The following is a 15882-nucleotide window of genomic DNA, read 5'->3' as shown; positions in this document are numbered from 1 at the left end:
TAGTTACTTGTATTTCTGCTTTTCCAGACTGATCGAAATGATTTTTAGAAAAGAGAGTGGTTACAGCCAGAGGTCAATAATAAGCAACACTGGAGGGAGAAAGGGTGAAATGCTTTTCTCTTACCATCAGAACGATTTACTTGTGATGCAGGGAGAACAGCTCCCTTATTGAGTGTTTTTCATTATTTTTCATTTTGAGTTCCCCTGACCAAATCAGAATTATTCTTAGAATTTTGAAATTCAGTCCTTGTACTCGAACTGAACTAAGTCAGCAACAAAGTGAAAACTGAAATATTCTTAAGCAAAAGTAAGAGTTAGTCATCAAGTAAGTGTACAGCACAGATCTTCAGCTTTTGGCCATTATGGAAGAAGAAATGAACCTGACTGTTTCATTGAGTTCCATGGTTCTACGTCAGCACTTGGGTGGTTTTGCCCTAGTCTCCATGTGGACAAATGTTGTGGTCCTCCACAATGGATCTGTTATCTCTTTGTGCTACAGTACATGCTAATTAGTAAATTTAGTCTTGCTACATTTATATACTTAACATAATTTTTAAGTATGTAAGCTTTAATAATTTAAAGCTTAAGTTTCCAGTGTCCCGTACAATGCCTTTCTTGATCTTTAAGTCATGTTTGCTCTAATTTAAGCCCATTGCTTCTTGCCCTATCCCTTGTGGGCATGAAGAAGGCTTATTACAACAACCTTTTACATAGTTGAAGACTGTTATCATATCTTTCCTCAGTCTTCTCTTTTTTAGACTAAACAAACCCATTTCTTTCAGTAGAACATGCTTTCTAGACTTCTGATCCCGTTTGTTAAACTCCTCTGTACTTTCTCCAGTTGATCCACCTTTTTTGTGGTTCACAGCTATCGTAAAAAATGACATCCACTAATATCAAGAAAGTAATTCTAGAATATAAGTACTTATGAGAGAATTGTGGTCATTTGATCACAGATGATATGAAGAGTCCTCTAAAGGACTTTTAAAGTCATAGGTACCCAGTCTTGATGAACTAAGGGATTTTTTGAATTTCCTACTGGATCTGGAAAGATCTCTACCTCAGCAATTACATGTTCTCATTAGACACGTGTCCAATTTATGAAAATGACAGTAATTTTTAAATTGAGAATACATGAGAAAACATGAGAAAACATGTCATTTACCATGCAGATGGTAATAATTTTAAAGAGGTTATGATTGGATATTTAGGAATGAATACTACTAAAGTGTAGGTGTATGTGTAGAAGGATATGTGGACTAAATATTATTATATCTGCATTTATATATGATACGTGTTCCTAAAAAAGGGACAAAAATTTCCTGGGAATCATATGATTAAACTGTATTGAGGTACACAGGACTTGTTTGTGTAAATGAAAGTAACACAGAATGTTTTCAGCAAAGATTTTTGTTGCTGTTTATAGTGTGTCTTTCTTTAAATGCAAGATAACCATGCTACTTTTGTGCTTTGCTGTCCTGTATTCCTCAATACATATATAGATGCAGAGATGATTGGTCATTTTGATACTTCTCATCAGAGATTTCATAGGACAATTGCTATAGTGAAGTTTGATGCTCCTAATAGACTATAGTCAAACATTCTATATGGTTCTTAATGGAACCACAGGAAAAAGTGGGTACAGACACGAACAATGAACAAGCTGTATGGGGTAATCCATTTCCTCCCTGTGTATCTGTTATTCTCGGCAATATCTGAGATATCTATGCTTACTTGCATAAGTATATACTTAAATTTTGTGAAAACTCACATCTGCATTGGACCTTACCCGAGGTGGAGGTGAATAGCTTCGTTTTTATCCAGGGGAGCTGGAATGGTTCTGGAAATATTTTGTGAATTTTAAATCTAAGTTATTGTCCTTTGCTGTCAAACAGTTAAAGCTTAAAAGGCAACCTGAATTAGTAACTGTCTGTCAATATGTGCAACTGCTCAATTTTGTTTAAACAACAGATTGTTGGTGGAAAATCTCAGCTGCCTCCTGAAACTGTCCATGTCAGTCTATTTTGTTAGTTTATGTCCCAAAAGTGATTTGGGACCTTGTTTTGAGAAAACTCTGTGCAGACTGATATTAATGTATAATGTTTCATGGGAGAGAAAAATCATATGACACCAAGAACACTGTGTTGCTTGGTGATAGAAGAGTGCTTTATTCTTTGTCCAGCATATGTAGCCTTCAGGAGTGTACTTGGTCAACTGACCTGAATCCAGAAGCATAAAAAGCAGTCACTTCACAGCACACTGTACTTCTCTACTAAAATATTTATGGATTTTAAGACCAAGAAGGGCCATTAGATCATTAAGTCTGGTCTTCTCTCAATACAAACTTTTTACGCTATCCATGTACAAAGCCCAGTAACTTGATGGAGGTAAATCTTTTAGAAGATGCCCAGCCTTGATCTGTGGGCTCAAGAGCTTTCTTACAATGACTGCTTATTCTAATGACTTGTGCTCCCATCTGCTGAAAAATTACCTTTCTAATTTGAACTGCTTTGGCTTTTACATCACATCCACAAACCAGACTTAGTATCTAGTATCTCTCTCCTGTGGGAAGTTCTTATAACTTAAGTTGTTACAATCAAATCACCTTGATATCTTAAGTGAACTAAAATGTTTCAATCTCCTGCTGTATATCTTTCTATCTTCTGAGTCCTTTGTCTTTGCACCTTTCCTGATCCCCCGGCACCCATAATAGCCTCTTTAAAATTTAGATGTCAGAATTGGATGAAGTATTTCAACATCAGCCTTACAAATGCCATTTACAAATTAAAAATCCGCTTGTGACTCACACATTCTTTCCCCCTCCTTTTATATTCTCTTGGTTTTTGGATAGCAAACAAAGGGTATGGGACAGGAAGGAGTTACTCTTACCGCCTCTGACAAGCTTTCAGCAAATGCCTACATACGTGGGGCTGAGAACGGCCAGTGGGAGCACAAGGGATTCAGAACAAGTGAGGGGTAACTCCTTACACTGGAGGGTATCTTGATCTCAGAATTGCTGAAGTATTTTAGAAATCCCCAGTTCTATTTCCCTGCCTCCTCCATATGCCCTTCTGATGTTTTTCAGGTGCATCTTTTCTGCCTTTTCTCACAGACAAAAATCTGGGATATTTCACAAATATTCAGTTAAGAATTACTGCATGATGGGGGGCAGTACAAATCCAGCAAGAACAGGTTGGCATCTGAGAATGGATGAAGAGCCTTGCTGAGGGATTCCAGAGGCCTGCCATTAATGTCTTGATCACAGAGATATAGTAGTCTGCGAAGTGCAGGAATTCTTGAAGCTGGGAAGTATTTTAGTTGTGTGGCTTGAACATGGATTTTATTTAAGTTACGCCTCCTAACCATCAAGTAGGAGAGTTTTGGCAGTAGACTTTGAGTGTTATCAATTGTTTTAACTTCACAGCGACAGACCTGTACTTTGTTGAAAGTATGTAGTTCAAACTTTAATTCTAGGAGTGGTGGTAATATATACATATTTTCGTCTGAGTTGGAGAGAATTTCACCGGTAAAACACGCTTAACAAGTGGGTGTTTAAGTAATGCTGCAGCGCAGCAATTGCAATATTGTCAATTTGGGAGGTTTCTGAGGTCTTCCCTTTAACTTTCCATTATTGTCTTCTGTTTTCGTGGTATTTTTGTAATCTGTTTGATAACAGCTGCAAACGCTGCACAGATCCTGCAGCCAAGAAGACAGAAACTCCCTAATAAGACTAAGCTTGTACACTGATTCTATGAGTTGTCCAGCAAAACTACAAAACATGAACCTAAGTGAGACTAGCAGAGGTAATCACAGCCAATAAACAGGGGGCTGCAGACCGGTATCTAGTCTCAGGGTAGAAAATGCATGGTTCCAGTTTGAGAGGTAGGTGACTGTTGGAAGTTCGAAGGCTAGAAAATGTGTGTTTGGAAAGTCTATCAGGGTTTAGACATCATTGGGACTGCTCTAACAGCCTGTGGTCAGCCAGGTTCTTCTGAAACTGCTTTTGATTTATTTTTTTGTTTTTAGTAGTTTTTCTCTAGAGCCCCTTGAGTTAAACACATCTCTGATCGTTGTCCCCTGATGTGTATTTTTAATATCAGCAGTCTAATTGATGGTGATCTTGTTTCAGGAACTTGGGTGTTATTGAAAGGCAAGAGTCAATACCTCTTTTTTCCGGGTAAGGCAATTTTGAATGTGGTACTTTTCCAGCAAGTTTTAAGTGCTGCGTTCAGCATGGATGTGGCAGTGACTTAAGATGTTTGCATCCAGGATACTTCCTTATTTTTCATGGTCTAAGCAATTCATAGGGCTGCGGTGGACCTTGAGCTCTAGTTCATCTTTCTGTCCTGTGATAGGATCAACTGTTGCCAATTTCTTATATATGCTTATTGAACTGCTTCTTAAAAACATGTAGCCTGATCCAATGTTTTATTCTCCTTATCTTTGAAGGCTACTATGAAATTTGAATCTTCCCTCCTGAGGGTTAAGCTCATCACTTATTTTCCCGTCTATCATGCCACAGAAAAAAATTGTTTGCTTTCCTTCTGCAACAACCTTTAAAGCATGGAAGATTGCTATCACACTTTAAAAAAAAAAAAATTATTTTGTTTTACCTAACCGGAAGAAACACGGTTTGTTCAACCTTTTGTTATAGGTTTTGTTTTCTAGACTTCTAATCTTCTAGTTGCCCTACTTTGGAGATTCTCCACCTGTCCTGTTTTCTTTTTTTCTTGAAGCATGATTTCCTTCTATGTGATGCTTTACAAGTACCGAACAGAGCAATAGGATTACCTTACAAGCCCAGCCAGCGGTATTTGTCTACATCTATCACACTGTAATGTTTGCCTTATTTACAGAAACATGACACTGTCCAGTCATAATCAGTGTGTAATGCAGAATAAACTCAAGCATACTTTTCTAGAGAAGAAACCACTTCTTCCCCATCTTGTTTTGTGCATCTGATTATTCCCATTTCAATGTAGTGATTTGTACTGGTCCTTACTTTTGTACTGTTTTTTCCCATGTGCTATCTCCAGTTTGCCAAGATAATTTAGAATTCTTATCCTGTAGACTCCTGACATTTATTTCAGATTTATTTCTGTCTGAATAGCAGAGTAGTCTCTGTCCTTCTAACACATATAAATGTCATCTACAAATGAATAACATTTAATAAAATAAATACTCCAGTCCATTAGCCATCAGTGAGGAAAATACTGTATAGAACTGGATCCAGGACAGACACTATGGAGCCTCATTCAATATCAGCTTCCATTGTAACAATGAACTTTGATAGTTCTTCCCTGAGACTGGTTTTCTGAAATCATCTAAACTATATTTTCCTAGCTGATATATGAAATGTCACTCCAGGCAATGTTGAAAGACTTTCTGAAGTTGGGCAACACTCTTTACCAGAAGGTAGAGAACACTTTACCAATTGTTACTTGATTTTATAAATGGTCACTGGTTCTTCCTCTGCCAAGTCTAAAGCTTTTCCCACCTCCTAGACAAAATTCCTAGCCCTTAGAAGCTGTACTTAACGTATCTTGTATTATTAGATTTAATGGTGTTTTACTTCCTTTGGAATATGATTGTTGTGCCATATCGAACGACAAAAAAACTTAAACAGTATTTTGTGTTGCAAGTATTTAATGAATATTTCATTTAGAAACTCACATTACTCCTAGCTCAGGGCTGAGCCTGTAAGCAGTTCAAAATATTCACACAGAAAAAAAAAAAGAAAAAAAGAGCTTTATGTTTACAAATTACGAGAGAACATGTTTGTTCGTCCAGCAGGAAAGTGCTTAACTGTTCCACTTGGTTTTAGAGAGTGTGAAGGGAAATATGTTTTTGTAACCTCATTTAACTCAGGTGGGTTTATTGATTTAAACTGGCTCCATAAGTTTCACTCCCACGAACTTTCAGATCTTCTGTAGGTTAAGTTGTCCTTTGCAGTCACTTTTGAAAAGTGGAAATCAAACTAGAGAGAACTGTGTAAGATGACTAAAATGATAAATGTAATGGAAGTGCATGAAGTGATCTTTGACATAATTTATTTCCAATAGGAGACTATTAACAAACTTTATTGAAGTATGTGTACTAGTTCAGAGTTACTGTAAAAGAACTAGCATGGCAATTAACCGCTGGTATAATTTAGTAACAGATGTGGTAAATATCTCATTGTCTGAATTCTTTGAATAAGATTACATAGTTCTCTCAAAGATTTGATTTAATTTAGTCACAAATTATTGAAATAGTTGGACTTCCTTTGTTATAAATAACACATTTATTCCCCACTCTAAAACGTGGCTACAGATATGCAGGACAACAGGCTGTTATCTTTGTTGACCCTTCTGATTATAAAATGGATGAATCTTCCATAGAGCATGGATAATGTTAAGGTATAAGCGAGCAAACCAAGGAGCACAGATATATATCAGTAAATGAAAGAAGAGCATAACTAGGTTTTACTTTGTGTGAGAATGTAGTACATAGACAGAAAATACTGATGTTAAGGATTAGTATAATAATTTAACAAACCAGGAGTTGACTGTTTTACAGTTTCAGTTTCACAGACTTCAATGTGGAAAACTCACTGTGCTTAGAAATGCCCACGTCCACTGCACACTCTGCGCAGTGAGAATCCCATCCCATCTCCCCCCGGCTCCATAAAATACAAATATCAGCACTTCCTTTACAGGGGTACAGTGAGGACAAATACATTACAGCTCCCTGCAATCTTTATGATACCAGGAAACACTCAGGTACCAAAGATCCAAATATAAAATAAGGCTAGCTAAACTTACTCAATAGGTCCCATCACAATCCAAAACCTGATGTTATACCTGGAATAAAAATAGAGTTATACCAATTTTCTTGTTGCTAACAATTGATTGGATTCTAAGTGCACAAGAGTAATTTGCAATATTTTTAACTTTTTGCCCTCTTTATATTAGTTGTGGGAGTTTTCTGTAGTAGAATTCCACCCCTTCCCATTTTAGCTCAAATAAACTGGGAAGCTAAAAATATAAGAGATTTCATTCAAAGTCTATGGGAATCAGATAGCCATGGCGTGCCTATGACTCTCTGAAAATGCTTTTTTTCTCTGGGGGGATCGTATTGAGATGTTTGTGAGTAATACATTGTGGGAGTTTTTCCTTTAACACAGCTGTTGGTTTAATCACGTGCCAAGGCTTTAAAACAATTGTGATTTATCAGATAGGGAAACAGAAACTAGATGTCACACTCCTTGCCAGATTTTGTAGAGATTGGGATCTGGATTGGCATCTTTTTTTCCTTGTCATGAGGAAAAAATATACTTCCTATTTTGTTACCTTGTATAAAATTAAAAAAGATGGGAATGGAATTGGGGTAGAAGTAGACTTTGCACATAGTATCATAATCCTGAAGTAGTAGATGAAACATCAATTGAAATTTTAGGACTAAGGCCAATAATAAAAACTTTGAAATTATCTGCTGGAGTAGAAAATATAATTTTTTATTTATATATTTATAAAGTTAAATAGTGTTTTACCCTTTATATGTCATCCTTTCTCAATGTGTATGTTCATGCGTTATTAAACTGGTGAGATGGCAGCAGGTTTGGTATCCTCATGCAATGCCCATTCTCATTCTTCTTTCTTCGTTTTTCCTGTTAGCTGAAATAGTATATGGAAAGGTTAAAGAAAAAGTTAGTATCATAATCATTTGGCTTGAATTAACTGCTCATGTGAACAGTGCTGTACGTACATGAAGGCAAGAAGATTCCACTAGAAGGTGAACACTCAGTGTGGGAGCTACATGACACAGCAGAAGGACATAATACAGAGTATATAGATTTTAACCTTTCATCCTTTCTCATTCTTCAGTGGTTCTGTGATCTTTCTTTCCAAGGTATTCATGGAAGGAGGACTTCCTCACTGGAAGCAAAGGAAGTATGTTTTACAGTCTTATAGGCCCTTTTCCTTACTGTCACATGTGGTAATGTCTTGCTAGTTTAAAAACAGAAAATGATTAATTTTCTCAGCAGTGCTGGGTAGTTGCTAAGAGAACATAAGTTCCAAATCCAAAGACCTTGTCTGAGGGTAATTAAGCTGTGAAGTTGAGTGTCTATGCTTATGAAGGAATTAGACATAACCTTCTTTTTTTTTTGAGATTTTAAAATCAATCAGTGCAGTTTTATTGGGGCACTCTAATTTAAAATTTGTATAAGTTTTTATTTTACATTCAGCATTTATTTGTTCATACTGGGTTAGCATATGCAATGTCCAGGTGCTATTTTTTTTTCTTTTTACCATTTATGAAAACTTTCAATTTGCTGTTGAGGCTATTCTTTCCAAGGTTTTGCTTTTTGTTTGCAGTCTTCCCACTCATTATTTGTTTGGCACTTTAAGGTGTGGATAAAGTCTATACTCTAGCCTTCCCTTCATCTACGTGTATGAAATTCTGCTAATCTCACTGTCAGAATAAGATCATAGAAGGACCTGGTGCTTCCACAGGGAATGGCTAACCTGGCAGATACCTTATGAAGATAGATAAAGAATAGTTTAAGAAATTTGTGTGACATGAGGATTGAAAATAAAAAAATAATTAAAGGAAAAGCACATATTAGTAAAAGATTAATAATTATTACTGGCTTTGTTTGAAATGTATGATGAGTCAATTCAACTACGTCAGTCTAGATGTCATACAAAATTCACCTGACAAAAATGTTCCTTTGTTGGGTTTGTAGAATTGTCATTAAGCATTCTTAAGCTGGCATGCCGCCATGTTGGTTTCTTTAGTTCATTTTTTTGTACAAATTTTGTACCGCTTAAACTAATCATTCCCACAGGCTAATCTTGATGGTTATTGGAATATAATATGACAACTGTTTACACACTTAAGGAAAAAAAATGTTTCTGTGTTATGTTAATTGCTGTTGATGTATTAATATGACCCCAATTTTCATCCCTGCTGTTCAAGGACAAAATGCACTCCGCTCTTCAAAGCTGCAATTCAGTGAAACACTCAAGAATTTACTTAACTTTAACCATATATACTGTGCTGGGACTACTTCCTAGAAGTACACAGATGCTTAAATGTTCTGCTGATTGTAGTCACACTTAACTTTAAAGAAATATGAAGTGTTCTGCTGACTGAAGCCCCCACAGATAAACCATCTGCCCACTCCGATTCAAGCATGAGCTGCTGTTGCGTACACCACAGCTATATTGAGAACCCTTAGATGGATAGCGATGAGTGTCTGAATATAAATACTAGCCACATGACTCATGGTGACGAGAGAAAGTCAGACTGCATGTGCAGTAAGAAAAAGCTCTGACAATGACAGGCTGGGTTGGAATAAACTCAAAATCATCCTAATTTCAGCCATTATCTTCTTGTTGACACTTTGCTTCCTCATCTTCCCCCCCTCCACTGTTGGTCATCATACAGATTGTCACATCTAAAATTAGTGTTTTGTGAAAAGAGCCAGATCTTTGCATGCTGTTCTGGAAAGACCTTAGCATATGATAAAGTGCTATAAAAGTACTTAATATTATTTTTACTGTTTTAAAAAGTACAATGTGTGAGATATCATAAGAAACAGACTATCCCTCCTCTAGCTCCTCCAATAGCTCCCTTAAACTCTTCCTTTGTGGCTCATGACAGTGCAAGTCATACATATGGGGGGATTAAAAGTAGGGGGTCTACCCTACTAAACTCACTGCCTTTAATTTTGTGCAGGTTATCTGATAATTTATTTTAAAAAAACCCAATAAGACCACAAGGTCCAAGTGGTATGTGCTTCCCTTTACGAGTATCAGTGATCACTGAAGACATTTCTTCCTCTCGGTATTCCTGTGATATGAACCATCCAAATGGCCTAATTAGCCTCTCTTCTAGCATGTATTACTCTTTGGATACCATGAAAACGAAGTGCAGGGCAGCTGGGCACCTGTTGATGTGTCCCACTCTTACGTTGATAATTCCTACCCGTGAGAAATCCCTTCTAGTAAGTCAGATTGTTCAGAATCAATTTTGCTGAGACATGAGCGTTAAGGATAAAATAAAAGGTAGAATAATTAAAAGACAATTGTCTTTGCATGTTACCTATTCTTTAATTGTGTTCTTCTACCTTTTTCCCTTCCATGCCACCCCAAGCTAGACTGCCCTAGCCTGTATCTGTGCCTTGCAAAGGAAACTTCCTTCCTCACTTCCTGTGACTGAATACTTGAAATCAGATGGCATTGTGGAGAAGCAGGAGAGGCTCCTGCCTTCCTTCTTCCCATGGTTTCTTTCTTCTTCCCTGACTAATTTGATAATCATTTCTACTGTATACTCTAATTATCAAACAATTTCTTCTTGTTGCTTACATCTTTTCCAGTCTTCTGAAGGTATGTTGGTTAAACTAAACCAAAACTTATGAGAAACATTAAATGCATTATCTTCTTCCCAGATTTACAGCAAATATGAAGTCTAAACAGTGACATTACTGTGGCACTTGTAATCTGAAGAAGCATGCCCCTCACACACAGATCTTTCCTTTTTTGCGTTCAAAATTTTACAGGTTTTATTCTGTGAAGTCTGTCAAGCACTTTGAAAGAAGAGTGGATTGTCTAAGGTGCAGGTCATGCGCATGAAAACAGACTAATTATGCTAACCTTTATAGTGTATATTTAAGGTAAAACTTTTCAATGTAAAAATATGATAATATGAATCATTTTAATTTCAATAGGGACTGTAGCTCTATCACAAATAGGATTATTTTATGTATTATTCTACAAACCAAATGCCTATTCCCAAAAATTTGCAGTTTGCATAAGGAAATCTAGGTTCAGAGCAAAAGAAAATGTTATCACCCACATAAGCACTGTGAAAAAGGATGGCTGTCCTGCTGATATTGATTCCACTTGATTTTTGAGTTTTGCATACTGTCATTTTTTTTTTTTTAAGAGTTGAACCTTATGATCATCAGCCAGTCCAGCAAAAGTGGTAAGCTTGTTCATGTGTTCAGCTTTGACCTACGTGGGAACGTTTATCTGCTTATTTTACAGAGAGCTAAATGGTGTTCTGAATTATTTGCTGAATTCAGAGCCTGTTCTCGTTCCCCTTGTGAATTTACCTTTTAACTTCACTAGGAAGAAGATCAGATACTCTGTCAAAGTCTTTGTTTTTAACAAGAGTAATTATAGTTTTCTGTCTTTCTCTCATGCTATTTCAGAGCTTGGCTTATAAGACAAGACTGGCAATTGAGGTCAGGTGCTACAATCTTTTTCTGCTGTTTAGTGTGACCAAAAAAAGTGCATTTTCTTAAAAACATGGCTTTCCCTTTTTGCTCCTTTTCCCTGTAGATATTGCATTTTTGTTATGGTTGAGGCTGTTTTCTTTCTGACTCGACTTTTTTTTCCTTACATGTGAAATGTTTTGAATCAGATATAGAACAGTCTGTATCCTACCAGAGGAACTGAAAATTAAAATGGTCTTTCATGCTGAGGTTGAGGTAGTGTTTCTGTTCTACCTTTTTACTGCAGTCCTGGAGCAAAGCCTGTGGATTCAGATTTTTCCAGTATTATACTGTTCTGTCAAGTAGAGCTGAAAAATAATAATTCTGTCTATTTGGGGCAGTGTAGTCAGCTGTCACCATATTAACATGTTTACAGTTTGGCTGCTTATTTTGATTGGATCCCAGTTACGTAGCATTAAAGAACAGATGTTCTTGGTGTAATCTGATAGTAATTTTTACTCTATTTTCTAATTTCTAGTCAAGGATAGATGATTTGATGAGACCAAGGCCTCTGTCAAACCTCCACCCTACTCTACCTCAAGCTGATCCCTTGACCTGAAAGAAAGAACAAACAGTTCTGCAGTAAAATTGTTTCGTTGTGTGCTGTACCTTAGTTGTGTTTAGATGAATACAGAGCACCAATAAGATCATTTTGGATAGTCTTTTTTGTCCTTGTTAAACTTTGTCTATGGTTGGAAAATAGTTTTATAGCAGGTTTAAGCACACATTTTTAAAGAGAATGTTGGAATAGAGGCTTGTTGGCAGTAACAAATTATGGTACGCTGAAAATGCTTGTAACAAGAATTGAGATGTAGAGGGTAATAAATGAGGAAGCGGAGCTCTGAAGGAAAAGGTACCAGTACCAAACTTGGTTTGGTATGGTAATTTAAGAATTTGTCATGCAAAAGGTTTTTGCATATATCAGTAGACATGCAATTGGAATTAGAGACTGATTTATCCCTGAGATACGATTAATTAAAGTTTGTTGCTTCTATTTTACGTTGTTGTCATTTGTTTCTTAACTGCCCAGATTGTGGTAGGTACCAAAAAATGTTCTGTGCATAAGCCTTTTTAATTCTGTAAACCTCTAACCGTTTTGTGCAGTCTATCGGTTAAACATCAACACAGGCACACGCACCAGATGGCATTGTATTTCTCAGGTTAAGAGCAAGGAAGTCAAGGGACTTGTTCATATTAACCTATCCTCTTTTGTGACTGCTTTAATTGTTCATTATTTTAATTATTCTACAGATGTTGTAATTTGTGTTTTTAATAGTACTTTTAAAGAACTTGTGAATAAATGTATTGTGAATAGATGTTAGATTCACTATCCGTATCAATACTTTTATGATAGATTATGATAGTAACGCTACCTTCTTCCGGAGATGTTAGATGCCGTACTAAATACTCAAAAGTATTTAGTATTCATATTACTTACGAAAAGTAAGAAAGCATATCGTAGGCAGTTTTGTTATGTCTGTGTATAACTGTACCCTTACTTTCCCTCTGGTTTTACAGGGCACAATGACTACATGTGTCCTGCTACTAACCAGTGCACCATCGACAAGAACAGAAGAAAGAGTTGCCAGGCTTGCCGACTAAGAAAATGCTATGAAGTGGGAATGATGAAAGGTGGTATGTACACAGCAATCAACAAATCCTCAGCATCGGTGTCTGCCTTCCTGTCTTTTAATTTCATTGGACAGCTGATATGGTTCCTAAAGGAGGAGGCAACTAATTTTATTGAGCTGAAGTGGATTAAATCAAAGAACGATTAAATAAAAAGTAAAAACTCCCAAATACCATGCTATAATTCTTGCCCAAATTTGCATCAAAATTAATAGGAACATTGATTTTGATAGAGTTAGGATTCTTCTGTTAATATTTTTAATTCATTATTTTATTGGTCTCTCGTGGTAGACTCCAGATCATGATGAGTTAAACTTAACCCAAGATTTTGTAGCATTTTGCAGTTCAGCGTGAAAAGCACTGGTAGCCTCAGATCAGTCCATATTCATTAAAAGAAACTTCTGAATATGTAATACTTGTTCTGTGAATTCTGGAAGGGAAAGTCAATTCCTCTATTCCAGCACTGTACACATATTTTATATGTGAATTAATTTAACCCCAAAATACTAAAGGCTCACTCATTTTATAAAAACTGAGATAAATGCCAATTTCTTGGAACATACTTATGTAATAATGATGTCAGAGAATCATAGAATCAGACACTGAATGCTTAGGCTGAAGTGGAATAGCACTAAATTACTTTATTTATATACACAGTGTTTAACTTTTGGAGGCAAAATTAGAAATACGTGACAATACTGAACAATTGCTATGGTGTGTTCTTAGACGGAAGAGTTCTTTTGTAACATAGTTTTGGATCGGTCATGATACCTGCCTTTCTCCCCTATATTACAGGACCTTATGTTTGTCAAAAGCAGACAGAAGTTAGCTATTTTTAATCCTTTTGAAAAAGCCAAGCTCCTAAGAATTAAGACTATTTCAGAACAGGAAATCATAAAGTTGTAGCCTACTAAAAATTTCAGATTGCTTTTATTAATAAAGAGTAATCACTGGCTTTATTGAAATCTATTTCTACAGAAATATTTAGCAAACTAGTGAGTGCTCGGAAGAGAAAGGATGAGAACCCGTATCTTATGTGTGAAAGGAGCTAATTGTTAAATTACAGATTGGTTCTCCCTTTCTCTGGCACACCTAACGCTTATTCCACAAAAAATCTTGGGCAAGAGAGAGGAGTAGCTCATCACGTTTATCCTTCCCACAACAAAGGTTTGTTTATAAGTCTAGTCTGTGCGGTCAAGGTAGGCCAAGTCTGGGAATCTTGAGAGAAAGAGTTTTTTAGTAAAGGAAAACTAGTCAGTTGTTGCTGCGCTTTGAGGCTGAATCTGCATTTTTCTCAACTCAAGGATTAGGCAAGAGCTGAGACTGATTTTGTTAATCTCAGTTTTGGGATGCAAGCGGGAGGAAGGTGTCAAATCTCTTTTTAGTTCTAACACTTAAGACAGTAACTGATTTTTTTCATAAGATTTAGTTTATGGATTCAGGGTTTTTTTGTTTCTGTCTTAACATCCTGGTGTATACAGCTAGAACTCTTTAAAGTAAAATGTATATAATTAGTATCACAGCTGTAGTCTGGAGAAGATAAAATTTAGATAAGGCAAACTAAAATCAGAAAATCCAATACATAAATTTGCCATGCAGCTTTAGCTTTGACCCTTGTACATATGGCAGATCATAGTTAAGATATATCATTATGTTTTATGTTGATGATATTACATCTTTCATTTGGCACATTTCCATCCATTTATACTCATATGTATTTAATTAACGATCCACTGTACCAGTTTGATGTTTTTCATATCTCTTCTCTAAGATACATGTTGTAATAGGTTTTTCACTGTTCCATACATAATAGTTTCAATCACATAAAAATTGCACACAAGTTTCTCAACTAGCATTCTGTAGATTAAAGAAGTCCAAAAAAAGACTGCAATTTTGTTAACATTTTCATTGTAATATAGATGTTCTGAAATTTTTTTTCATACAGTGGCCCTCACTTGAGTAAAGTCTTGTGACTTTACAATTTTTCCTTTTACAATGCTGTAAGGTTTCTATAGTCACTACAGCAACCGTCAGTTCAAAAATAGTCAATGTTGTGGTTTTTTGGTTGTGGGGTTTTTTTTTTTTTTTATACTAAGCTCACAATTTACAGACAAGGACATCTAGTGCCTAAATTCTGCTTGCTCCTATAGGACCACTAATAATGCACTGAAGTCCATTATTGGTTCATAGGCAAGAGTTTAAGAATATTTATTTTATGAAGTCTGGGAAAAATTTCTCAACATCCCTCAGTTGCAGCTTATAAATCTGGCATGCCTGCAGATGAAGTATTCAAGAAAGGTAAAGTTAATGTAGGATGAAGTAAAATTTTCAAGGTTCTGCTGGAGTCATTACCAATCCCATATTGTCCATGTAGCTGTGGGAGAAAGAAATCCTTTTCTTTAGGTAGTGCTTGATAATTGTCACACTTCTCTCAGATGAAAGTAAAGGTTAAGTGAATATTCTGGGTATGCCATCTGATTAGTGTTAATTTTTAAATGTTTTAAAATATTTTTGGTTGGCTTTTTATCTTCTCTGAGGAGATCTCTTAAGCTGTTCTGTTTTAATAGGTGTCTTATAATAACACTTTTCTTCAACATACTTGAATAATGTAGTGCTGTGTTTAACTCACAAGGTCCACATTTTTCTCTAATAATTCATAGTTCTCTTGATTGAATCTTTTAATTTAAATAATCTCCTTTTGTTCATATTGAAGGATTGGTCTTGTTTAAAGGCATTAATTCTATCATACATTTGAAAAATATTCTGTTGTGTCATATCTCACTTCTATATCTATCACCACTATTTGCTTATGACGATATACCTTTTAGACATAGTGGAAAACAGCTGTAGTCTTTCTTTTGTCTAAATGTAAACTCAGTTTTCCTTCTGCACTGAATTAGCTGAGGTTTCTTAATAAATTGTCAAAGCTGCTAACTTGTGACTTTTATCTGTCATTTAACTTCTGAGCAATAGCTGATATTAATTATTGA

The 15882-nt window shown here is 35.9% G+C and overlaps 1 protein-coding gene across 1 annotated transcript in view; it reads left to right on the top strand.

The window, feature by feature from the left end:
- The window catches only part of LOC104079389 (estrogen receptor-like), a 45159-nt gene extending 32118 nt beyond the window's left edge, over positions 1–13041 (top strand). Inside the window, exon 3 of the mRNA XM_009581420.1 lies at positions 12782–13041. Within this exon, the coding sequence (XP_009579715.1) occupies positions 12782–13041 (260 nt within the window). The remainder of the gene's footprint in view (positions 1–12781) is intronic.
- Positions 13042–15882: the final 2841 nt, after the last annotated feature.

Source organism: Fulmarus glacialis, unplaced genomic scaffold (genome assembly GCF_000690835.1).
Source record: "Fulmarus glacialis isolate BGI_N327 unplaced genomic scaffold, ASM69083v1 scaffold2687, whole genome shotgun sequence".
Lineage (NCBI taxonomy): Eukaryota > Metazoa > Chordata > Aves > Procellariiformes > Procellariidae > Fulmarus > Fulmarus glacialis.
The sequence above is the reverse complement of the archived record's forward strand: the minus strand, read 5'-3'. Positions and strand labels throughout refer to the sequence as shown.